General features: G+C 48.4%; 1 protein-coding gene across 1 annotated transcript in view; it reads right to left on the bottom strand.

Annotated features, from left to right (window-relative positions):
• Positions 1 to 15,768: 15,768 nt before the first annotated feature.
• LOC142564280 (uncharacterized) overlaps positions 15,769 to 24,663 on the bottom strand; it is a 53,695-nt gene continuing 44,800 nt past the window's right edge. Inside the window, exon 16 of the mRNA XM_075675221.1 lies at positions 15,769 to 17,089. Coding sequence (XP_075531336.1) covers positions 16,893 to 17,089 — 197 coding nt within the window. The 3' untranslated portion in view covers positions 15,769 to 16,892. The remainder of the gene's footprint in view (positions 17,090 to 24,663) is intronic.

The following is a 24,663-nucleotide window of genomic DNA, read 5'->3' as shown; positions in this document are numbered from 1 at the left end:
TCATCATTCCATCAAGGGACTCGTCTTTTGCGTGAGTTACCATTTATCTACGGGATGAATTTTCTGATGCGCCTATTTAAAAGCGCTAAAATAAGCTACTGCGTTGTCTATGCTAAATTCGCTGGTCAAATCTCGTGATAAAAAAAATTATTGTTTAAAATGTTCCCATTTGGCAGAGGCTAGTTTCCACCTTGGGGCATGCGGTGAGGAGTCATGTTGTCTAAGTTTAAGGTTACTAGAAAATCGTCACTTCCGTATGGATTTTTGAGTACATTCCATTATACGTCAGAGAAAAACAGAAGCAGAGCCAAGTGACAGATATGTATATGAATACGTATTATAATAAACATTGTACTAAGTTGGCTTATTCTTATTGAAGAGACATGTACTGTAGTTTACTAGGAAGTTTTCTATTAGCCAGCCTCTCGCATCGCACCGTGAGCCTCCCCAAAGAGTGTGATGGGCATCAAAATAGCCGGCGAATATGTATGGTTCTGGAAGCTGGTCAATGAGGTTTTAAAATTCTATTTAAGTGAAGTGATAATCAGGTAGTATATAAATGCTACAGGCAGTTATCAGCTTGATGAAAAGAATCCCTCGTACAGACACTGCCTCGAGAGGTGTCTGGAGAGAAAGGTTCTGGCAAGCAACAGACTTGCCTACAACTGATGCTACACCTCCGGACGAGGCAACAGCGTCGTCACGGCCTTTCCGGAAGATAGCATAATATCTGAGGAAGTTTGAGTAGGTTTTAGATCTGTTTCCTGAACGCGCAGCACCTTCTGACTCTGATTACAAAGGAGCTCTTTACCGTCGTCGAGGTTATGGAGAAGTCCCCTAGCGTTACATTGCAATATTTGCGAGTCCACATTGAAAGAGAAGTTTGTGCTGTGTCTTCAAGGAAAGACAGTTAATTTACAGAACCTTTAATGGGCCCTGCGATTGGGATTTTTGTCTTTTTTGGAGCGATCGAGAGATTCTCGCCGCTCCTTAGGCACTAGCTGCGCCGTTTGGCTGGATATCATGTACACAGCCTCTTGCGAGGCGCTGGACACCCGCTCTTGCGAGCACTGTTTGACGTCAAGGCGGCTCAAAGGTCTCGAAGGACGAGACCTTTGAGGTCACCAGCCGAGAGGTCAATGGCCCCTTCTGTTAAGGCGGCAGAGCGGCACAAGCTGCAGCCGCCAATGGGGTGGTGGCGTTACTGGCGGACTACTGCGTGTGGGCCGGACAGTCGCCGGAAGCCGTTGTGTGGCTGTCCCCTGGCGAACCACATCGGCAAAGCTGTTCTTGGGCAGGTGTGACACCCGCGTGCGTGCCTCCTTGAATGAGACATTTTCTTTTACTTTGGTTGTGACGATATCTTTTTTTCTTTTTTTCCCAGATGGGCAGGACCGCGAGTATGCGGCATGCTCGCCATCGTAGTTGACACAGTGTGGTGCGTTCTGGCATGTTTCAGAGGAATGTTCATTATTTCCCACAAGTCTGCCGGCCTCGACAGTTCTGTGAACTGTGGCCGAACCTTTGGCAATTGAAGCATATGAGAGGGTTTGGCACATATGGCCTAACACGGATATTGAGGTACCCGGCCTCGATGAACTCGGGCAGAACACTTGAACCGAAAGTACAAGGTGTTTGGTCTGGGTTTCTTTTCCGTCGCGCACTATCTTAATTCGTTTCACACTGTTAATGTTCTGGTAATTCGAGCACTCTATAAGTTCAAACTCAAAGAGCTCCAGCCAATTGGCATCGGAGACGACGGCGCGGGTGGTATTCATGATGCGGGGTGGCATCACTGTTACTGGAATATCTCCAAAGTACACAAGATCGGACACCTTCTAATGTTGTTTCTAATCGCGGTGTTCTAGAAGTAGATCACCGCTTGCCATTTTGTAACTGGGCCGAAAACTTCAGCTAGAGATTTCGAGACGACGAAGGGTGAGATAATTCTCATCGTCTTTTCAGGTTGATCGGAGTCCACTACGTGAAGCGCGGACAGTTCTGCATTCGGTTGCCAAAAATTAAAAGACTTCGGTGCACCCTCGTTTATGAGGGCAATAACTAAGTTGGGGGAAAGAAGTTGCCATAGATGCGCATAATATATTTCGGCAATGGCGCCAGTCACCCACCACGAAGCCCCACGAGGGGCGCTGCATGCAGTACCTTGAAAGGGCAGGTCCTGCATACGCCAGCTGCACGACACTACATATCCAAATATGCTGTAGCCAAGGTTGGCTACCCACACAGCGTTAAACCTTGCTGCCCGAGAAAATTGAAGTAAAAATAAATAAGGAGAGGACAGGAAATATTTGAACAGAGGGAGAAAGAGGAAGGTTGGAGAGAAGAGTAGGAAAAGGCAACTACTGATTTCCCCTAGGTAGGTTAGTCTGGGGGTGCCGCATACGTGAAGCGGAGGCCAAAGAGGTGTGTTGCCTCCGCTGAGGTGCCGCAGAAGTGCGAACACTCGGAATCGGCTCAGCCCCCGGGATCCCACTTTCACCGGCCACGGCTATGCCGCGTACGGCTACACGCGGGAGGTTCCAACCCTCGTGTGCTCGGGTCCCTGGTGCCGAATACGTGAAGCGGAGGCCAAAGAGGTGTGTCGCCTCAGCCGAGGTGCCACAGAAGTCCGAACATCCGGCATCTGCTCAACCCCAGGATCACACTTTCACCGAACACGGCTATGCCGCATACAGCTAACGCGGGAGGGTCCAACCCTCGTGTGCTCGGGTCCGTAGTGCCGAATACGTGAAGCGGAGGCTAGAGAGGTGTGTTGCCTCCGCCGAGGTGCCATAAAAGTCCGAACACCCGGTATTGCATAGCTCAACCCCCAGGATCCCACTTTCTCCGGACACGGCTACGCCGCGTACGGCTACGCGCGGGGGGGTCCAAACCTCCTGTGCTCGGGTCCGTGGTGTCGCAACACACCAAACGCCTGCTGACGCAGACGCCCCTGCGGGGGAGTGAGACTGTCGAGACTGTTGTCTTTACTATTGCACTCCTGGCATTGTGATCAATGCACCAGCATCTCAGTGCAGCAGGACTGTGAAAAACTGCAGCCTTTGTGATTTGCGGCCTGTGCGTTCTCTTCGCATCTTCTTTTCTCCTAATCTTCTTACCTTGGCCCCGCACAGAGCAGTCGAAACCGGACAGTTGCTCCAGTTAACCTCACTGCCTTTCACCTCTCTCTCACTCTCTTGGACCGGTTAGTGCGTAACTACACGTGGTTACGAAATTGTCTTCCGGCGAGGACACAGGACATTCAGCAGTCCAGGCTTCTGTTAACGCGGATTTTGCTAGTGTGAGATATAGCGCTTATAGCTGACTGACTTCAAGGCGTTGTGTCGAGAAGGCGTGCGGGCCAACGCAGTATAGCCCGCCGAGTGGTTCACCAGCTGCCGGCTGGTGTACTCGCTGTGCCCTCTCGTTTACTTCTTAAGTTATAGCGCACAGAATAACGTGCTACAACCTTAGGTCCTTAAAGGAGCACTTACGCAAGATTTTCGCGAGCGCCTTGGAGATGGTTCATCCTCTACACGTCATGAAAATCAGGGGTTGGTGCACGGTCATGTGATGTTACAGATCCGCGGTTCGGCCAATGAAGTGCTCGAAGCTGCATCGTGATCGTAGACTGCTGGACGCAGAAAAAATAAACGAAAAAAATAATTTAAAAAAAGAAAAAAACAAATCATGCGGATCTCACGCACTGTGGGGACCGACGTAAGCGAAGCTTTATGTGCTGTTTGCGTCGATTAACGATAGATGGCGGTGGTGTACTTGCATTAACGATAATTGGCGGTGGTGAACTTGCATTCCCAAGGGGGAATGCAAGTTCTACAGGTAGAAAAATTAAGGAGGGTTCAGGAGCCATTGCGGATAGAGTGAGATTCTAGAAACTTGCAGGGTGCCCCCTTTTGTTCGAGGGTCAGTGTAGAGGAGTTGCTCAAATGGGCACGCAGCTCGCTATCGCCTTCCACAACCACCCAGTTGCGTACGCTGATTTCTGGCAAAGACAGACCTGGGCACCTCTGCGTCAATCCCCTCGCCGGACGAGAGGGCGGAAAACATTAATTTTTGTTATTTCCGGAAGCTTTTTGTCCAGAAATAATAGTCAATTTTTCCACAATCAGACGTGAGCTGGTGCCAACGATGACACATGCGCGTACGTGTGGTTAGCGCTTTAATGCGGCTTCGCTTCTTCACGTCGCGCGTCATTTGTCCGTTTGACCCATTTAGCGGTGTTTATTTTTCAGAAACAGCGGAAACGTACCGCACCGCACCCGAACTGAAATTTAACCACTTTGTCCGCAACTGCTGCCGTGTCTGGTAGTAGCGTTTCCTTGTTTTTTTCACGTCACCTTTCGCTCTTCCGCGGTCCCCCCCACCATGCACTTTATACCCGCCGTGGTTGCTTAGTGGCTATGGTGTTGGGCTGCTAAGCACGAGGTCGCGTGATCTAATCCCAGCCACGGCGGCCGCATTTCGATGGGGGCGAAATGCGGAAATGCGCGTGTACTTAATATAGGTGCACGTTAAAGAGCCCCAGGTGGCCCAAATTTCCGGAATCAGATCATGGATCTGACACGTAAAATCCCATAATTTATTTTTTTCTTTCCCCGTGCATTCAAGCTACCATGAGCGAAGCTGTTATTGCCTCGTTTTGTTACCGCGTAGCTTCTACCGGCCCTACCCGTTCTCTGCCTTCTCTCTCTGCCATTTCATATTTGTGTATACCTTCTGACCTGCTGCTCGTTAGTACAAAGGTAAGCACTGCAACTTCTGAGACACTTTTGGGGGGAGAATGTATCATGGCGACCCCAGGGAGCTCCAGAAGGCATTTGGCGACGTGTTCGAAATGTTCAAACGAGTTTCTCACGTCAGATTTCCTCTGTGTCGCGCTCCTGTCGAGATGTGACCGCTCTGACCTCTCTCCCAACATCCCCCTCAACACAATGTGCCAGACAGCAACAGCAGCAGTGGAAAAATCGAAGAAAGACGCAAGGAAAGCTTCGCCCAAAAAAAAATTTACTCGCAATCCCGGCAAAGCTGGTATAGTGGTGTAGTGGTGGTTTTCCAGCAAAGCTGTTGAAAACTACCCGGTCTACTGAGGGGGGTATGCAATGCTTTATTGCTTTAGAATAATGGTAGTAACGTTAATTTAGAGTAATGGTGGTAATGGGAGCAATGGTAATTTTGACAGTACGCCGCCGCCCATAGCGGTGTAGCGAGGACACTGAAATGAGTCGTTAGCCTCGTTATTTTATATACGATAGGCTCGGGACGTCACTCCCCACGTCGCAAGCTGCCATCACCACGGCAGCTTGCGCAACAGTAGTCTTTACAGGAAAACATAAGCGGGAAGTGCTACGTGCTTCGGATTGCTATTAGAATTCGCCTTATCATCAATTATGTGGTTTGGATGCTTGTTTTGTGCTTGCGCTTTTTCGAAACGCATGCAGTTCCGCGTGTCCTATGCCTGATTCCAAAGAATGTATGCATCGTTCGCTTCACTTTGCTGAGTGCTTGAAGCCTCTGCTTACGTGGGTACAAGCTACTGCTCCTGGCCTACACTATCGCCGGAATCGGCCCACATTTTTGTTAAGGACGCCGACAGGAAAAATGCCGACCACGAAGAGGCTGACAGCTTCGCTGTAAAATCTAATAAACTATAAGTATTCCTTGACTTTAGGCACGCTGCCTCGCTTCAAGTTGAAATTACACTGAAATCAGTAAAGGTGTGCGAAAACACCCTACCAAATTCGAAACACCCAGTATCGTTTCTAGCACCATTGTACGCGACAATGAAATAAATTCACGTTCGCTTCGATCTGCTGGTTTCGTTTATTCGCGCGTCTCAGCAAACCAAAATTTAAAGCGACAAGTACGAATATCACAAAATGCACAAACAAGCCCGCAAAAATACACGTACTGAGGTTTTGCAGTCCATATTCTATGCAGTCTAAACCCAGCACGTTTGTTGCAGTATCGTATGTCAAGTAAACCCAACAAATCACCCAACAATGATGTTCTACCGTTACATATTCCGGCTCCCCTAACACCGTTCCATGAATAGTCTAAAGGAAGGCTATACATTCTAAAAGAAGATAGACCTTTCAGGGCTGATCTACAACAGTACAAAAATTTTGAGAACGCTTCAGCTTCGCCTTTAAAAGTGGAACGCGATAGCATTCAAAGATCTTTGACTGCTTCCCACGCTTCCCGGCAACTGGAGCGTATGTAACCGTAATCTCTACCGGGAAACGTTGACCGCAAACTCTGTGCACGAAGGCGGGCTTTGTGGTAGAAACGCGGCCTCTTGCGTCGGCCGCCATGCGAGCATTACTATGCGACGGCGGCGAATGCCAGTTGGAGGTATTGCAAGGAACAGGGCGCGCCGCTCCATGGCCCCGAAGACACCCGCGCGCCGGCGCGTGCAAATGGCGGACGCCGCGGCTGGTCTGCGAATGGTAGAAACGCCGTGAAAAAGGTTTCTTTGAGTTCTCGCGCAACAGAATTACGTTTTCTCGCATAGCTAAATTAATATCCTAGAGCTATCATGTCTGTAGGTTGTGTGTAAATCGTAGTTTACTATTTTTCCGCGTATTTTAGCTTGAGAACTTCAATTAGTACAGCACATTCCTTGCGTAACATGGAGGGCCTGGGTATGTGTGGATCTAAAAATCTATTTGCCGAAACGACCCACGCCGGACGCCGTTTTTTCTGCGACACGGGTTAACGCTATCGCTACCCCTGTCACACGGCAAATCTAATGTCATTTACAACGAATGACATTAGCTGGTGATGCCATTTGTTTGGTGTCACACAGTAAAACATAAGGTCATTTTCGAAAATGAAATTTACAAACGAATGAGTTCGCCAAACTCATTCGCATTCGTTTGGAACTGAATGTGTATCCTCGACACCACGAGTTTACCAGTGTTTCGCAAACAGTACATGCTTCTTTCTTGTTTTAACAAAAAAATCACTATTATTCTATCCATTTCATTACCTAATTATTTCTTTAACGACATTGAAGTCCATCACGTGCGTAAATACAGAAAACTACTCTCAGTCCAGTGACCAGACAGCCGTCTTTAGCTTTCGCTGCAGCAGTCGTGTTGGTTCGCACCGCGGCATCGGCCGCGGCCGCTTCAATTGACTTGGCGTAAAAGCGTGCGCGTGTTTTTCTGTGGCACGCGCCAAGAATGAGGATATTAGAAGCCCGCATGCACATCAGAACGGCGATGACATGCAACTGTCCTCGTACCACTTTAGCAGATGTGGCGGACGCGCCTATCGTTCTCTTCGCCCTGTTGCTTGCCTTAGCTTTGGCTTGGCTTGGCTCGACTCGACTTCGTTGGCAATGTCGACAAGTTAGTGATCGAACGCTACGGTTTGAAAGCAACGATCACATATTCTAGTGGAATTTAGCATATCGGAAAATAATTATTGGACAAAAGTGGGTTCGAGACGTGTCTTTTTTTTTTTACTATCGTCATTGTCATCATTTTCAATTGAGATTAGTTTTCGCCGTGTGACAGCGCGCTGTGATAATGACATTAATCGCAACAAATGTCATTTGTTGGAAATGACATTAGATTTGCCGTGTGACAGGGGTAATATCCATCACTACTACAAGCACTTCATTTATGTGCGCTCGCTACTTCGCGACCGAAGTTGCGCAACAGTTCTTGTCAGTAACGACACGGCGACCGAGAGGCGTATGCATTCCAGACAGGGAAGTTCGGACACGCAGCATTGAAGAAGTCTACGCACAAGAGAAGCACTGAAGGTGCACGATATATTAACCGTATATTGGCAAAGCCAACACTTTTGCCAGCCCGAACGCCTTTCTAAAGGTGTGTAATATCGTAATGCTCGGTTTTATCATCAATGAGTTGTTACGTGTGCACGAAACAGTCGTATGCATTGGAGGAGACTGCGATCTACGTTTTATGCAATGTTTGCTGCACTTTTATTGCGATAGCAATTATATGGATACTGCTGGCGCATTTTGCCGTCGTCGTGATGTTCTGTATAAGCCTAAGGGCGATAACACCGTCGCCTTATGCTGTGTGCGCGAGTGATAGCACGCGAGGGGAGCCTAAGATCGCGGCTCCACTTGGCACGCGCGAGGGACTAAGGTACCCTCTTCCGTAGCGCGAAAAGCTGTGGGGGGTGATGGGAAGAAGGGTGGGGGGGGGACGGCGTTTCGCTCTGGCCGCAACTGCGCATTTCGCGACCAGGCGAAAGGGGAACTGACGATCGCGGCGCAATATCGCGCGCGAATTGGAGGAAAGTGGGGAGGCTGCGCGGGGGGAAAAGGCGGGGCTGCGATATACAGCACGAAGGTCATTTCGCTCGTTGCTGCTGCCGCGCTTTTTACGCCAGCGCTTCACAGCGAGTGTACGATCATCGAGTGTGATGTGCTCATGTTTGCCTGTGCACGATGACATCACGCTTGTTGGTTCAGTTGACGCATGTTTCCCAGTTTATACGGCCGATAAATCTACTAGCCTTTCTTCGTATAACTGTCTACTAATTTTCTATCGCATCGATGCTTCGCCTTTCGGGCGAAACTGCGACTTTTTCCTTGGGGTCCCCATGGGAAGACACCAGAAATTGCTCAAATGACAAACCGTTCTTTATTATATTTACTGGCGCTGTGAATGCACTGTTCTTCGCAGAAAAAATCTCGAGCGAAGTCAAACCTCCGCGAGTGGGCGATTACCGCTCACAGATACTTCGCCCCAGCGTCGACACAGAAGGTGCGCGCCTGGCGACCACAGATACACGCATCTCGACGTCGGGCTATTCTCGGTCGCTTCACTTCTTTTTCTTGTCGTGTCTGCGGCCAAACGGCCAGAACATGGCTGCCCTGTCGCGACTGCTCAAGTCCACGTGGACGGTGACATCGTCGCCCTCGACCACCGTGGTGGCCCTGGGTGGACGCCTCTCGCCAGCCGCCGAGATCCCCGTGTCGGTGCCCGTCAGCGTGACGTCAGCAGTGGGTGGCATAACGCGGCACCGCGCCGACGCCACGCTCGTCGTCGATTCGGCAACGACGTCCTTGCGTGGCGCCGCCAAGGCGGAGCCGTCGACCCTAGGTGGGCCGACGTCAGCGATCGCGTCGGCGAGCGTCGCCGACGGAAGTGCGCCGCCGCTCGCCAGCTGGGTCGAGTCCACGGGGGGGTCATCCTTTGTCTTTCTGGAGCGCCGCCTGCGGACTCCCTCAGCGTGCCTCTTAGACCTGCCGTGGCTCCGTTTACGATGGCGGTGGACGGCCACGACTTCGTCGAAGACCTTCTCGGCGCTATCGGACGACACCGCTCGTGGATTTACCGCGCTGGGTCTCTCCGGTTCGACGTCTTTCACCGACGTGGCTGCTCCGGACGAGGCGTCGACAGCAGTGGCCAGAGTCTTGGAGGTCCTGTGCTTCTTAGCGTGCCTTTTATGCACGCCGACTCCTCGACTCGCCCCCGCGGATGTTCCGACAGCCCCGCTACTTCGCCGAACGTCGACCGGAGCCTTAGCGGACAGCCTGGCTTCTGCGTCGCGTTCCTCCCGTTCGATCGTCCACTGTTCCAAGCGGAGCGGCGGTGCGGTCTTTAGAGCGGCAGTGCTGTCTTGCTTGATGGCTTTCGCGTCTGGATGACTGCCCCTGCCAGCGGCATGCACCATGGCTGCGCCGGTGGCCGATGGAATAGCCTTGCTGCCATCCTGTAGCCGCTTGCTGTCCTCGTGGAATTCCGCGTCCACCAGCTCGTCCGGTACCTTAATGGAAGTCGCTGGCTGAGAAACGGCTCTCGCGCTTTTTCCGCGTCGTGCAGCTTCAGCAGTTTGCGATGGTGCGGTTGCGCCGGTGGAAGCGGAAGGCTCCTTGCTGGCGATTGGATGCCTTGCAACACGGGAGCGCACCTTGTCCTTCGAAGGGGCCCCGGGTGTATCGTGCTTCCGACGCGGCTTATCCTCGCTGACGGCACCTAAATGCACATCGCCAGCCGTGTACGAGCCCTCCTCCGGAAACGAAGGCGATTTCTCTGCCGTGCCGTGAGCGGTTTTCGCCGACTTGCCCCTCGCTTTCTTGTGGCTTCCGGCCTTCGGTTTCCGCCGCTTAGCCTTGTCTTTCTTCGCAACGCTTTCAGCTGTGCTCGTAGGCGCAGAGCGTTTGTCGCTGGCGATGGGCTCCTTGGTCGACAATAAGCTTGTTGCCGAAGAGACCTCGGCTCGCGGCTGGCTGGCTTTACCAACAACCGCGGACGACGAGTCCGTTGCCGCGATAGACGAAGGCTTTTCTCGCGCTGTCTTCGTCGCTTGCTCGCCAGCGCTGCCCGCCGACACCGCCGACGCTCTCCTGGAAACCTTGCGTTTGTGGAGAGCAGATTTCCTCGGCGATTTCGCGGCCGCGATCGGTTCTGCCAGCTTCTCGGGCGGCGGTGTTTTGCCGGCTGCTGCTTGATCAGTCGCCGCAGTGCTGGCGAGAGACGCAGTCTCGGTCGTCTGCGACTCGGACGGCTCGCGCACATTCGGCGGCGGTGACGCGTGACCTTTCTTGCGGGGACTGCAGATGTCCCTGAACGTCTGCAGGCTGTCGTTCTCCTCGAGCAGCTCTTCGGGTTTGATTCGGGCGCCGCGCTCCCCGCCGGTCCCGGCCGCGTCGTCCTCGTCTTCCGAGCTCCCTGCGGAGGCAGGAGACCCGAAGGAGACGTCTATGACGACGGCTCGTGCAGGAGCGGCACCCTCCATGTCCGTCAGCGGCGTACCGCCACCGGTCGCCTTCCTCAATTCCTTGTCCTTCTTGAAGGCCATGATGGAGCCCCCGCGAGCATGGAAGCCCCGTCGTTTCCTGCCGAACTCGCTGCCGCTGCTGGAGCTGCCAGCTTCCAGAAACTTCTCTCGGGTTTCGCGGATCTTCTGAATACGTTCGCGCTGCCTGCGACTGCGCCGCATCTGCGTGTATATGTCACCCTGGAAGGCCAGCTCGTTCTGCTGCGACGTGCTGGGCTCGGGCGACGTGTCACCCGGCTCGCGGTTGACCCTCGACAGGGCCTCGTCATCCGTGGCGACGCTGTCGTCCGTGAGGGTCAGCACCTCGGCTTCGGCCTCTGCTATGGCCTTGGGCGGCGCGGCCACGGAGCGTTGAAGACGCAGAGACGTGATCCTGTCGCCGATGCTCTTGGACAGCCTCCGCACGGGCCGGAACATGGTGCCGAACGCGCCCGACTCCCATAGCTGGACGAGAACCGTGCCGTATTTCTCGTAGAAGAGCGCCGGGTGGAGGGTCCACGCCATTCCCGCCATGGCCACGGCGAGCAATCGAGACCGCTGCCTTTTCGTCGGAGCTCTGCGACGTTCGGCCTGGTAGCGCAACGCTAGCGCGAGCGAACGTGGCGAATACCGCGCGCCATGCCTTCACGAGAAGCCACTGATGATGATTTCTTCAAGTATGACACGTAGCCCCGAGTTGAGCGGGCCTAATGACAAATAAAAATATTTATAAGAAACTTTGGAGAAAAAGAAGGGCACACAATGAAGAATCATAACAATTTTTTGAAATAATTAAGAGACACGGGCAAACAAAGTTCGCGCACGAACTCCTCTGGGAGTCAAGTATGCGCAAGCATTGTGCCACTTGCTCGTCAGCACGCAGCCCGGTGTCTTTATCAATGTTATCAAACTTTGACCAGTGCAAACGACAGCGCTGCAGCGACGCGAACTGCTGCGGACGGCGGCACAAGGTGAATTGATGGCCTTGTCCATCTGCTTTGAACCATTATCAAGGGCGATCAACTGTACTCCGGTGGCGGCTGCGCAGGCCGGTGTTCTCGCCCCTTAGTTCGCGTTAAAGCGACAGGCAACACGAAGGTCATTCGCTCCCTTCTGCGGTGCCTATCTTGAGAGCGATCGTCTTACGTGACGGACAGCATATAAATGCTTGGGTAGGCATAGAAATGCGTGCGCATTAAAAGAAAGTCGCCGTTTCGCCCGGAAAGTGAAGCATAGCTTGCGATAGCGAGTTATTAGACATCAACACGAAGCAAGGAAAGTTTTATCTGCGTTATAAACTCGTAAACATTCGCTTACCAACTAAATTAACAAGTATGGTGCCACGCACGCACTCGCAAACATTAACACATCTCACTCGATGACAGCGGACACTCGCTGTCAAAACGCTGGCGGGTGGAAGCGCGGCCGCGAGCGAAATGACCTTCGTGCTGCCTATAGCTGCCAACGGAAACTGAGCGGCGAGAAAAACACTGCAGCGCATACGAAGCTATGAGCCGTCGGCACACCTAGACTCTGTCCCCACCGCAGATCGCTTTCAAAGCCCGCGCTAAGCAGCTACCTCCGAGCCACTGGGCATGTACCAGTAGGTGTTCGCCACTTCAAAAATTACATGGGGTTTTACGTGCCAAATTTACGATCCGATTATGAGGTACGTCGCAGTGGGAGACTCTGGATTGATTTTGACCAGCTGGGGTTTATTAACGCGCACCTAAATCCATAGGCACACTACGGGGGAGGGGGGGCTGCAGGGCCCGAATTTCTTCCGAAGCTTTCTGGGAGGGCATTCTGAGCGTCCGCTCCCCGGTGATGCCCAAGTCCACCCCACCCTCCCTAAACTGTCATTACCAGAGTTATGTTAACCAGATCATTTGAGGCTTCTACCTTTCCACCTAAATTTTATTGTGGCTAAAAACTTATTGCATCCTTGCTGGTGCAGACGTGCACGGCTTTTAATTCATACTTTCGGTTTATTTCTGCAAATCCTGACAATAGGAAGAAAAGCGCATTAGAAGCGCCAGCCGCAGCTACCGCATCTATATTTTTTTTCACTTCAAAATTTTTTTTTCCACTGTGGACACCACACACATGGCAAAATAAATTTATATATACACAGGACAAAGCTTATATATTTTAAAGAGAAAGAAGTAGCCAATTTACATTTCTAATGGTATGAATAGCCTATGCCTAGAGAATGAACATGTTGCTGTATGTTCACCTCTCTTCAAATTGCTTTGCATTAGTTTTTTACCCTGAAAAAACTTGCAGACTTCAGCGACCCCTTCGGCAGAGTCTTATCAAAACATGTGAAATGCACGCGAATGATGCCTGCCTCAGTACTGCTTCTCTTTCAAGTAGGCAACACTAACAAGACATACTATCGCACATCTGAGAGGTCCTTTCCTTGTCTTTGGCAACTGAAAACATACTTGCAGTCGAGGACTGCACAAGCTCATTTGAACCATCGAGCAATTTCGCACTCTCTCAAAGAACTCTCCCGCAAAATCAATTTGGATAACATTGCTGACGACTTCATTACCAGATAGAGGGCCCAAACTAACACTTTCTCATTGATGGTGGAACCATTGCATCAGAGAACTAATGTCTTTAACAGAATGTATAGCTGGGCTAGTTGGTTTACTTGCATCTTGAAACTGTAAAAGTGCACAGACAAGAAACGAAGAGAGTTTACAGGAGGAATGTATTTAATGGGAAAGAGAAAGGTGCCAACCTGCAAGTCAAAGCAAACAACCTGGCTTAGAAAGCAACGAAACAAGTTGTCCAAGGGAACAAAAATGTGGTACATAACCACACAAACAGGGTGAGGCTTTTTGGCCACACAAAGACTCTTGGTTGCGCAAGTTGCAAAGCGTCCTCCCTAGTCCATACTGTGCATTTTCCTTCTTATTCATTATATGCTGCATCAGCAGCTCAACAAAACCTACACTGTTCCTACTTGCTCTCATGCCCTTTCGCACTTGATATACCGCCGTGTCTTATCCATTAATTAATATGGTTGTTCATTTGTGCACCTGATAATTTGATACTCTAATCCTCTATTAAGCTGCCAAAGACAACTGAAACTAACGGCATAAGACACTTTGGCACGTAATTAATCTATTACATTATGGAGTCTTACTACCTACTGGCTAATAATTATTCCCAAGTTGCGTTCACAAATTGTTATATAATGTGTAATTTTTATATATGTTATGCCTTATCCTTTACACTGACCTTTCGTCAGGAAAAGATATGATTGTACCCATGAATTAGAACTTTCACAAGGCATTACATGGCTTTTTTTTCATTGATGTGCATTTGTGCGACTTGATACGTACAAAAAACATCCCCCAACGTGTTTAACTGAGTCCACTTGTCGCATGGCTCATCCGAGTGATGCCAGTCTTTTGGTAGTGCTAGGGGACTTGGGTTGTGAAATTGAACTGTCTTCTACTATGAGGTCTTCTAAATACTCATATAAGGCCGTCACTTCAGGGAACAATTCTTTGACGTCACATGAAGTTTCTTTTAGTACAACTGTTGTTGAAGCTAGTATATATATATTTAGTCATATCACAAGACGCCAACAAACACTGACACCAAGGAAGGTTGTGGGGTCGTTCCCTACCTGCAGCAAGTTGTTTTTTCATCCACTTTCATTAATTTATTGTTTATTTTTTTATTAACCACACTTTCCCCTATGTTGTCCTTGGTGTCAGTGTTCTTTAGGCTTTTTATGATATGACTAATAAAAATAAGGCCTTCAGTTAACCCTGCCTTCCCATTTATATATACACATACATACATAGACATACATACACACATATACATACCATTAATATATATATATATATATATATATATATATATATATATATATATATATATATATATATATATATATATATATATATATATATATATTATAGTTCGGGAAGCTGGAGCATTAAGTGCCAAAAGCACAATTTGATTATGAGGCAAACTGTCATTGGGGACTCCAGATGAATTTTGACCACCTGAGGTTCTTTAAGGTGCACCTAAATCTAAGTACACCGGTGCTTTTGCATTTCGCCCCCATCGAAATGAGGCCACTGCTGCTGGGGTTTGATCGCGCGACCTCATGCTTAGCAGCACAACACCAAAGCCACTAAGCAGCCACAGCACATAACATTTTTATTCCTTTTTTTTAATTCCATTGCATGGTATGTGCACAGAGTTTCGCTAGTCGGTGGTTGGCCCATCTCAAGGGTTCGCACGTTAACAATGTAAGAACACGTCAAAATTCATTCGCCTACGGCCGCACAAGCGGCACCTACCTGAAGCCCCTCCCCCTGGGCTACGCGACGGGTTGCTTCCCTCCCCTCTTCAGGAGCCCTCCGTGTTAGGTGTGGTGGTGAAGCATAGGACAAAAGGACAAGTTTAACAGAAGTGAAACAAGAAAAATGTTTTTAAAAAAATACCACAATCCAAATTGAACTCAAGACCCTGCAATCATGAGCCTGAGACATTTACGCGGAACCATGAAACCAGACTGAAAGCACTGCTTTTACACAGGTTCTGCATTGGGTCTGTTACCCATTCACTATAGTGTTACGAGTACTATAGTGAAGGGACCCCTCACAGTAGTCAGTTCCTTAAGTGTTAATATTTTTATCTGTCTCGTGTACAGTGGTCTTTGCTACTCATCAAGCATTTGGTTTAGCATCTATTAATTGGGTTGAAGCCTACCTCCCCATTTTCCTTCTTTAAAAAACAAAAAGAAGGAACAGATTTGCGGCTGGAGTTGCAAACTGCTCATCACTCTGCGCAGTTCAGTTTCTTCACTAGTGAAACGAACAGCTAGGAATCGGGTCCTTATGCGACCTGATATAATAGGCCATCTCGCTGTTCATTTCAGCGCTGGGTCTGTCGCTCCCCGCTCTTTGCACTGGTCTTCACAATTCATAAAGAGATTGGTCTGCTCTCCATCCACGGACACAAACATTCTTTATTGAAGTGGATTTTATTTAGGCCTTTCACAAGAGAGATGGCATCCAGCTATAGTTAGCAAATAGCCTGCTGAAGAGTACAACTCCCGTATAAATTATGCTGCTGCACAGTTCAAACTATTCACACAGGCTCAGGCATTGGATATGACAGGTGAACACAGAAAAGCTGCCCAATGCATCTGAACACATCAATACAACCATAATGTCATTTACAAGGAACCATGATATGCTTTAAGAATAGTGCCAGTTTTCTAGAGCACCAAAAAGAATGCAACAAGGCAAATGAAGCAACCCACAGCAAGTGAGAAATCTTTTGTTGCGACTGTTCTGAAGAAAACACTGACAGCAGTCCACTTCCACTTTAGAACAAGTAGAAGTGAAGCAGGCAAAACATTTGCATCGTCAAAACTAAAAGCTGCGAAAAGCTTTAAAAAGCCAATTTTGTTAAAAAAATAAAAAGCAAGCACTCCCTAGCCATTCCAAATTACAAGAGGTGTTGACGGCTACTAATCTCAAAAGTTGCCGGGTTCGCCGTAGAGAGAACTGCGTGCACGAACGCCAACAATTGCAGTCTAGGCTGCACAAGTCCGTAGCACCCAAGCTGCAAATAGAAGCGCTGGGACGCGATTCCAAATTCGGCAAAATCGCACTGCAAGTCGCGGAAATTCAAGAACACCACAATGCAGAAATGGCCACGAGAAGGCTGTTCCGTCTCCCTGCCACACACTACTATTGCGGCCTGCAGGAAGCTTGAAAACGTGTCGCTTGAATTTGCTTCTGGAAGAGTGGGCCCATCTCGCAGGGAGCACAGTTCAGACACGCGCGACAGAGTTCCGAAAGCACACAGTGCAGTACAAGTGTCTAGTGCACGTCGGAAACTGCAGCAAAGTCGTGGGTCCCGTGGCTGGTAGCGGTTGTGGCTTTCCCTGCCAAAACTTCACTGCCCTTAGGCCAAACACTCGCCAGGGTCAGCAAGTAAAAAAAGTAAAAGCAAGCAAAAAAAGAGTAAAAAAGTAAAGTACAGTTCCATGGTCAAAGACTAAAAGTGTTAAAAAATAGCTGTTCTGACCACTTGTAGAGGCGAGAGCCTGTTGCATTGGCCCTGCCTCGAGCACTGCCTCACTGGTTGGGCCTGTTTTGGGGCTGGCGGTATCTGCTTGCAGACTGTTGCTGGCCCCTGTTGGACAACAGGAGGGCAGCCCGAGAAGTCGGAGTCGCAGCCGGCATCGACCGGGGCAGACTTGATGTGCTCAGGCTCTTTCGCATTCTGCTCCCCATGGGCCGAGGGTTGCTTCTGATGCTGCTTCTCAGTGCCGCTGAAAAAAACAATGCGAGCGCTCGTGTTAAATTGTGTTGCAATGTGTTTTAGCGAAACAGAGAGCGAAGGGAAGACCCAAATTTTGCCACATAAAACAGTGGCGCTCCGCTTAAGTATGTCACTGGACTTTCTTTGTATCCTAGCACTATGATCAGGTGGATGACACTATAGACCCTTTTCACGAAGCAGTTTGCTCTAGAGCAGTGGTGCTCGGCCATCAATGTGTCGGGGATCCCTTGTGGTCTGGTGGAAGTGATAGGAAACCCCTTGCAGTGATGGGGCAGTGCAGATGAGGAAGACTGGGGGGGGGGGGATTCATGCTGCACAACATGCAGCGTGACACGGGTGCCTTTTATTGCTACCTGGCAAAGTACTGTATGGTCAAACAAACAAAAGCACCACGTCAATTCAGTTTGGCCAGCTTGTTGATACGTGGTGCGGTCAAGCTTGAAGGGTCCTGCACCACGTCTGGCCACTTTGAGCTGACAAGCGCAGAGCCATACAATGCGCGCTAACGATCGTGTTTGCAAAGTATTACAACGCTTCGTGCTGCGGAAAGGTCTGAAATTTCAGTATGAATGCTGTTTTCTCTTTCCCTCGCAGCGACCACGCACCAAACCGGACGGTGACGTACACGTGTTCCTGCGCCTACGTACTAGTGTTCGCAGTGTGACGTCAGTCATCGAGACATGTGACTTCGAGAATTGTTCAAGGTAACATCTGTTATTTGTGCAATCTGTTGCTTGAATTAACAAATTAAAGCTTAGAGAAATAATAAAGCACACAAACTGAATGTCTGCATGTTTTTATTTTATTTTGCACCGCAGCAAGAGAGATGTACTTCCGTTTGTCTGCTTGTGCCCACCGTCATGTAGTCGCGCGCGCAGACACCGAAACTGTCATTTTCTACTACATTCCAGCGTGGGGTCATGCTCTGTGATCCAATCAGAAATGCAACTGAGTGCTCTCATGCATCCGAGTGCCCGAGCAATCATGCTCCGTCAGAAATGCAACTGGCTGATTGCCAATACATTGTGCTTCATTCATGCTGCAAATTGCAGGGAACAGAAGAGAAAGACGTGTGCAGTAATTGACTGCAAAAATAGCAACTGGCATATAGAAGAATGGAATGAGCCTGTGTGACCAAGTCCACGAACGGCCACTACACAAGGCCTACCTGTGCCATCTGTGATGCATAGCTTTCCTTGAGGATTAATTTAAAAACATACTCATCCGCCAGCACTGTATCGCTAACGTACAAAAAAAGGACTTCAACCCCAGAACGTCGGCAGAAGTGAGCACCACTTGTTACTCAGTGACAAAGAAAGTAGCGCCGTTTCCCGACAAAGTAAGTTCCTCGCACATTATCTACGTACATCCAACCAGACACACACTTAAACTTATGCTTACTCTATTGCTTATGTATCAAGATTAAAGGAATGAAATCAATGCACTGAAGCATGGGTGACAACTACAACGACAGCATATGAATGTTCAAAGGTGGATTTTTCACGACGGTACACAGAGCAAGTGAGCGGCTAGCAATAATAAGACTTTGCTGAAAGCTATTACAAGGCACAGAACATCTGTGCTCCAAGCCTTAATGATGTGCAGGAAGAACAAATCTACCGCAACTGATCACACCCATGAGCAATTAGGGAGAAAGTGAACAACCAGAGGGCGACTGCACCTAGGCACGATACAGCGTCAGAAACATAAGCCGCTGCTTCAAAGTTATTGACAAGTAAAAGATGATGAGCAAGACGCTATAATCCCGATTTAATTTGGAAGCGAAAAGTCTGGACAGCTTGGAAATTTCTAGCCCCGTTTCTAGAACTACATAGACTGCTCACAACATTTTGAAAAGGCGTAATGAGCTCGGAAAGTTCTTACATGTTCTCTAAATCTGCGGCCAAGGCTTCGTGTCATCCACGCAGTCGTCATCTATGATATCTGCCAAAACAGAGGTTTGCCGAGCCACACCGAGCGTCATGTACATTCACTGTAAACACCCAGGCAATTGAGGCAGCCGAGGCAACCAATGGACACGTCACCATGTGATCAACAATGGTGACAACCCATGGGATCGCCGTGAAAAGGGTCCATGTCTCCTTTCGTGGATAAGAGTGGTAGCGGCCAAGGAAGCTTTGGGGCAGCTCTGGGAGCAGCAAATTTTGCACATTGGAGCAGGTTGTGGAGCATGAATTGTCCATTTTGGAGCAGTGAACACTCGTTTTGGAGCAGCCTAGTAAAGGCCAATATGAGTGAAATACAGGCATGCAAAGAAAAGGTATTCCTTATTTGACTTTCGGAACACTATTAGGTTACAGCAGATCAATTCTGCAGAAGCCTGCAAGCAAAATTCAAGACAGGGAGAAATTAACATCCACTTGACTACAGCATGAAGCTACAAGGAAACCCATACAGGTTTCTCAGAAACCACCATAAAATTACATACTGGTTGTGCTAACCGTGGCCTCGAAAAAAGTAACCGAGGGCTTTCCGTTCATAGGCTTGCGTTATGCAAGTCACTTTTTTTTAAATGTGAACAAGCAACTATTAATTTTAATGAACTGACATTTATTACCTTACTTATTCAACAAGCTGCCAATGCAAAGGTTGTGGAATACATCATGACCGCTAAAAATAAATGTCAACCTAGGTTTTGTGTCGCTGCTGTTTTCCTAAAAGAAAGAAAAAGCATGAAAAAATTTTTTTCCACATGATGACACGGTCCTGCACCAATAATATAAGTGGCCTCAGACGTAAACATCAACATTGTGTATATCACAAAAGTGCAAGCCTGGGTCACAGTCCTTTTAACAGTTCGGAAAGTGAACTGTTACAAGATCGCGCTACTTCACATGTGATAAGGACCAAAGATACGAACCAAAAACCGTTGACACGGGGAGAAAAAGCACGGCCGCTCGTTCCCAGTGCCACTGTTTGATGATGTTTGCGTAAAGATTATTCCGACTTTTGGTGCGCAGAAGTGTTGTCACGGTTGCAACGTTTTTTTTTTTCATGCTTCATTTTTATTTATTTCACAGACATTCTTTCTCATTAAAGAGTCTTCATGAATCGTAGGTTCTTTTAAACGCTGTTATCAGTCATTTGTCAACGTCATCCAAACCTTTTTCAATGACATCTCATCTACGCAATAGATTAAGCACAAGTTTAAGTGTGTGTCTGGTTGGATGTACGTAGATAAATTCAGCTAATTAAACATTCGTGCACAATTAATGAGAAATATTCACAGTAGCCGCCATGAACAACACTCAAGGTATAATGAACGCTGTTCTCATAGTGCCCTCTGTTAATTTCTAATTCTCAGCAAGCTTAAGTCAAGATAGTAGAATACCGCAGAATACCCATGGTGAATGCTTAGTGCCTATGGTGCTGAGCTGCTAAACACAAGGTCATGGGACTGAATCCCAACCACATCACAATAAGGGCGAAATGCGAAAGCACCCGTGTACATTTAGGCGCACATTAAAGAGCACCAGGTGGTCAAAATCAATCCGGAATCCCCCACTATGGTGTGCCTCACAATCAGATCACAGTTTGGCACGTTAAACCCCATAATTTTAGAATACCGTAGAATAAATGTAAAGTGACATACTGGTCATGGCACGTTTGCCAGACCAGTATGTTTGCCACATCGCTTGCAGAGAAAAAGCTCCAATATATTTTTTAAAACAACAAAAGGATGAAAAATGTTCGCTGGCTTTCTGGTCTGTATTGACCAATATCTTGAATAAGCTCCATTATTCGGGCTTAATCGTGCTTCTGCCAAAGGCACCATAAAACCAGCATAAAACTGGCAACTGATATTTTATGCGTCGAACAATGGTTTATCAAAATTTTTGGACACTATCTGCACAAGTCACGTCGTGAATATCATAGTTGCGAACGCAATTTAGGAGGTTTGCGGTTTTGCTGAACAACCAATCTGGCCACTAAGGTTGACTAAATGTGAGACATTACATCCTTGGCTTCCGTTCTGCGGCGGCAAGTCTGATATTGTGTGGTGCATATAGGCAGAAAATAGCATAGCCCGAGTGAAAATTTGAGTGACTATTGCAGTTCCCATTGGATATTTGTGACCAAGAAGTTTCACAAGAGCAATTTGTTGGCGTGCCCCACTATCATCCCGGCAAGCAGACATGGTGCACGCGCTAAATAGATTTATAATATCATACGCACGGCATTCTCCGATTAATCAGCACAGATGCACCAATAGCGTGCAATATTGAGTGCAAAGATTCATAACGAAACTGTACAACCTTGCTGGTTCAGCGTGCCTTTCCATCCCGACTGCCCCATGAAACGAGCGCCAGTTCACATAATCTTTAGCTGGTCTGCGTAAATGCAAACACGCAACACTTTTATGTTATACATTGCATTAAGAATGTTTTATAAAACTTTTCATTTTCCTGTGGCCTAGTTATAATTATGCCACTGAACAGGCCCACACTCTAAAGACGCCGACGCTGAAACGGATTGCTTAGGCTTGGATTGCAGGGCTAAACGCTAGCCAACAGATGTCTATAGGCTGTGTGGTTGCCACTGAACAAGCACTTCCTGCTAAATTTTGCAACTGCATTCGAAATTAGTGTTTTGGCACAGCTAGGCACAGCTCTATGGTTTGGCGCAAGATGGCGCAATTGACGCAGCACTTCCATTCCTGGTAGATGTGCACCACAAAGCATGAGAATGCAGCTTTGGCATTGGCTCCATCATGAATGAAGCTTTCAAGTCTGCCATTGGCAACTGTTTGTTATAACAGTTCTTGCATAGGTATAGCCTAACATTTTTGTTTGTTGTTGCCCCTCTTTGTAAAGCCCCGAAGCCCTGAAAGCAAATAAAATATCAAGTGGAACATGACTGCATTTTGTGGCATAATTGGGGGTAAGTTTTGTTTTTTGAAAACTTTGAATGCTAGTCAAATGTTAAAGAGTAAACTCCCATTAACTCAAAGCTGTAAGAACAAGAAAAAAATTTTGGGTAACGCAAGTTTGGAGATAAGCGAAATTACGAAAATAGAAACCTGCTGGCCACACACAGACTTTCCAAAATGGCACTAGTAATATCCCCAGCCATGTGCATCGGCACCCGTCACACCGGCATCTATGCACAGCGCCATTACTGTCACTGTGCCAAGACAGCTTGCTTGACGTGGAGTCAAGACAATTGATCCTGATGCAATATTCGAAGCCATTCGTCCGAGATAACTGCTTCCGGACATTCAAAAAGCCAACACTGCTGCTTTCTGTATTGCAATGAATTCCACAAAAAATTCACTTTGCAAATAGAAAGTGAACTGTGGAAGAGAACAATTGCCCCGCCTTTAGCAGACGCCCCAAAAGAATGCAGCATTTATGCCTCACTGTCACTGAAGCATGAAGCAAGTCGTACATCTTGCTAGAGTAAACTGTGCACATGAGCGCTCATTTAGAGAGGGCTTATAGCTATCAAGCAAGAATGTTGATGCCTGCTGTACTCATGTGGCAACGAGCTATGTTTACGCTACAGTATCGAAAGGGCCATCACTCATTCCCTGTTTGGCATAAGAGGCAAATTGTGTATTGTCATAGTGAAAAATTTATTAGTTACCGAGAAACATGCAGATCTACCACTTTACGTAGCTGCACTTCGTTCACGGAAGTGCCGGCGAGTGTGACCAAGAGCCTTCGATCAAGAATGATACAATGTACCGCGGCACTGCTCTGTGTCTCCGCTTCGCACTTTGTGCGTGTGCTTCCTACTATGCTGAAAGTGGTTCACTTCAAGTCTGTATGGCCAGGACTGAACTACAAAAGCAGCTTCCTTCGTTGTACTTGCTTATCCTGCATCTGAGGTCCGCCGGTAGAGGACGAAATAGTAGGCTGTGTTAGGCCTAAGGAAACTGTGCTGAACAAGATCGACACCGCCTCAAAATCTATGTGGACGGCTGGCAAGGGCTGGAAATCGTGCATTTCAGCTTAGGAAGTACGTTTTAGCTGCATTTGAATGTCAATAATATATATACAGAAGTGCAGTTGCTGTGGCATTTGCATTGTCGGTGCGATGTTCTCACTTGGCAGCAGATTGCACGACGATCCACACTGGCTTTGTGGGCGCCGTGGTTCTGTTGAACCATCATTCCCATTGTAAGAAACTTTAGCTGAAACAGTGGTGTGGAGTCGCATGCTGGCTTCTTTTAGATGCAGCGCATGGGCAGAGCGTGCGTGCTCAAAAGTTGCAGTCATATTACTGAAGGTCACACTTTATACGCCATGACCACATTGATGTGTCACTGACGGATGCTAAATGGGAGGGAAAAAAACAAACAACTGCCTCCGAGCTCACCACTGCTGTGCAAGGCCACAACAAAGTGGCAGCAAGCAGCAGAACAAGTGCACTAGAGCAGTGATAGATGGAAAGAATGGGAGAAAGGTCCGAAGAGGCGTGCGGCCCAGGAGTGCGTCATCTCCGAGAGCCTGGTGTGCACACATTCCCACAGACCAACAGTCGTACAACAGTTCCGTGCACGATTCATCTGCGGTGGGATGTAACACTGCTGCAGGCTGGCGGTGACAACGACATAGTTATCCTCTAGCTTGCACAACTGTCCCGTACGAACCGTGCAGCAGTGCATTTCTTTGGAGTGCAGATAACGCGCCTCACCCCCTACGACCAACGACAACGTCAGTGGCTGGCAGTGAAGCGCCCGGTGAGTACTTGCAGCGTTTGCATATCTCAGATCTGCAACTGATATGCAGGGGTGGCACGGTCACCAAAAATTTCTGAAACCCCGAAGCATCCACAAATTTCATCGCTTCCCTTGTGCTATTTGTTTACTTGCGGCTGCATTATCTTGGGTTCTGATGGCACTTGAAGCAAGCCTGTCTTTTGCCGGAAATTTTACTTTTCAACCCTTTCATGATTGTCGCGATTGTGAACAATGCAATATGTGTGATCCCAAGTTTTTGTACCTCCTTAGTGCCGTGCTGACGATTTGTGTAGTTAACATTTCAGTGAGCCGCCATCACTGTGGTTGATGGGGACAGGGCTGGTGCATACAGTCAACGACTGAATTTTCGGACACCCAAATTTTCGGACATGCCTGATATTTCGGACGTCTTGGCGGCACCGCCACGAGCCCCATAGGATCAATGTATAAGGACATCTGAAGTTTCGGACGCTCGAATCCCACGCCGTCCAATTTTCTGGACTTTTTGACGGACGGAAGGTCTTCTGGCTCCTCGCGCAGCGCCCTTGCGAAGGAAATCCACTTGCAGCCAAAGCATATCACCGCTTTGAACCACAACTAGCCAAATCTAGCCGTCAAACACCGATTTGGTCTGGCCACGCTGGCTATGTTCATCGCTGCACTTCCGCCTCCGGCAGAGTTTCCGGAGCGGCGCCATTTTGTTTGTTTGTTTGCGCAGGCCACGTTTTGGCTAGCGTGGTGTGTGGTTGTGCTGTTGTGTCAAGTGTGCTCTGCGACGCTAGGCCTAGGTGCTTCGACGCTCGTCAGCGAACTCCACTGTTCGCAACTTGAGGATTTCGCTTGCCTTCGATGGCACC

This window comes from Dermacentor variabilis, chromosome 11, assembly GCF_050947875.1.
Source record: "Dermacentor variabilis isolate Ectoservices chromosome 11, ASM5094787v1, whole genome shotgun sequence".
In the NCBI taxonomy this organism is placed as follows: Eukaryota; Metazoa; Arthropoda; class Arachnida; order Ixodida; family Ixodidae; genus Dermacentor; species Dermacentor variabilis.
Note: the sequence above shows the minus strand (reverse complement) of the source record. Positions and strands in the feature narration are given on the sequence as shown.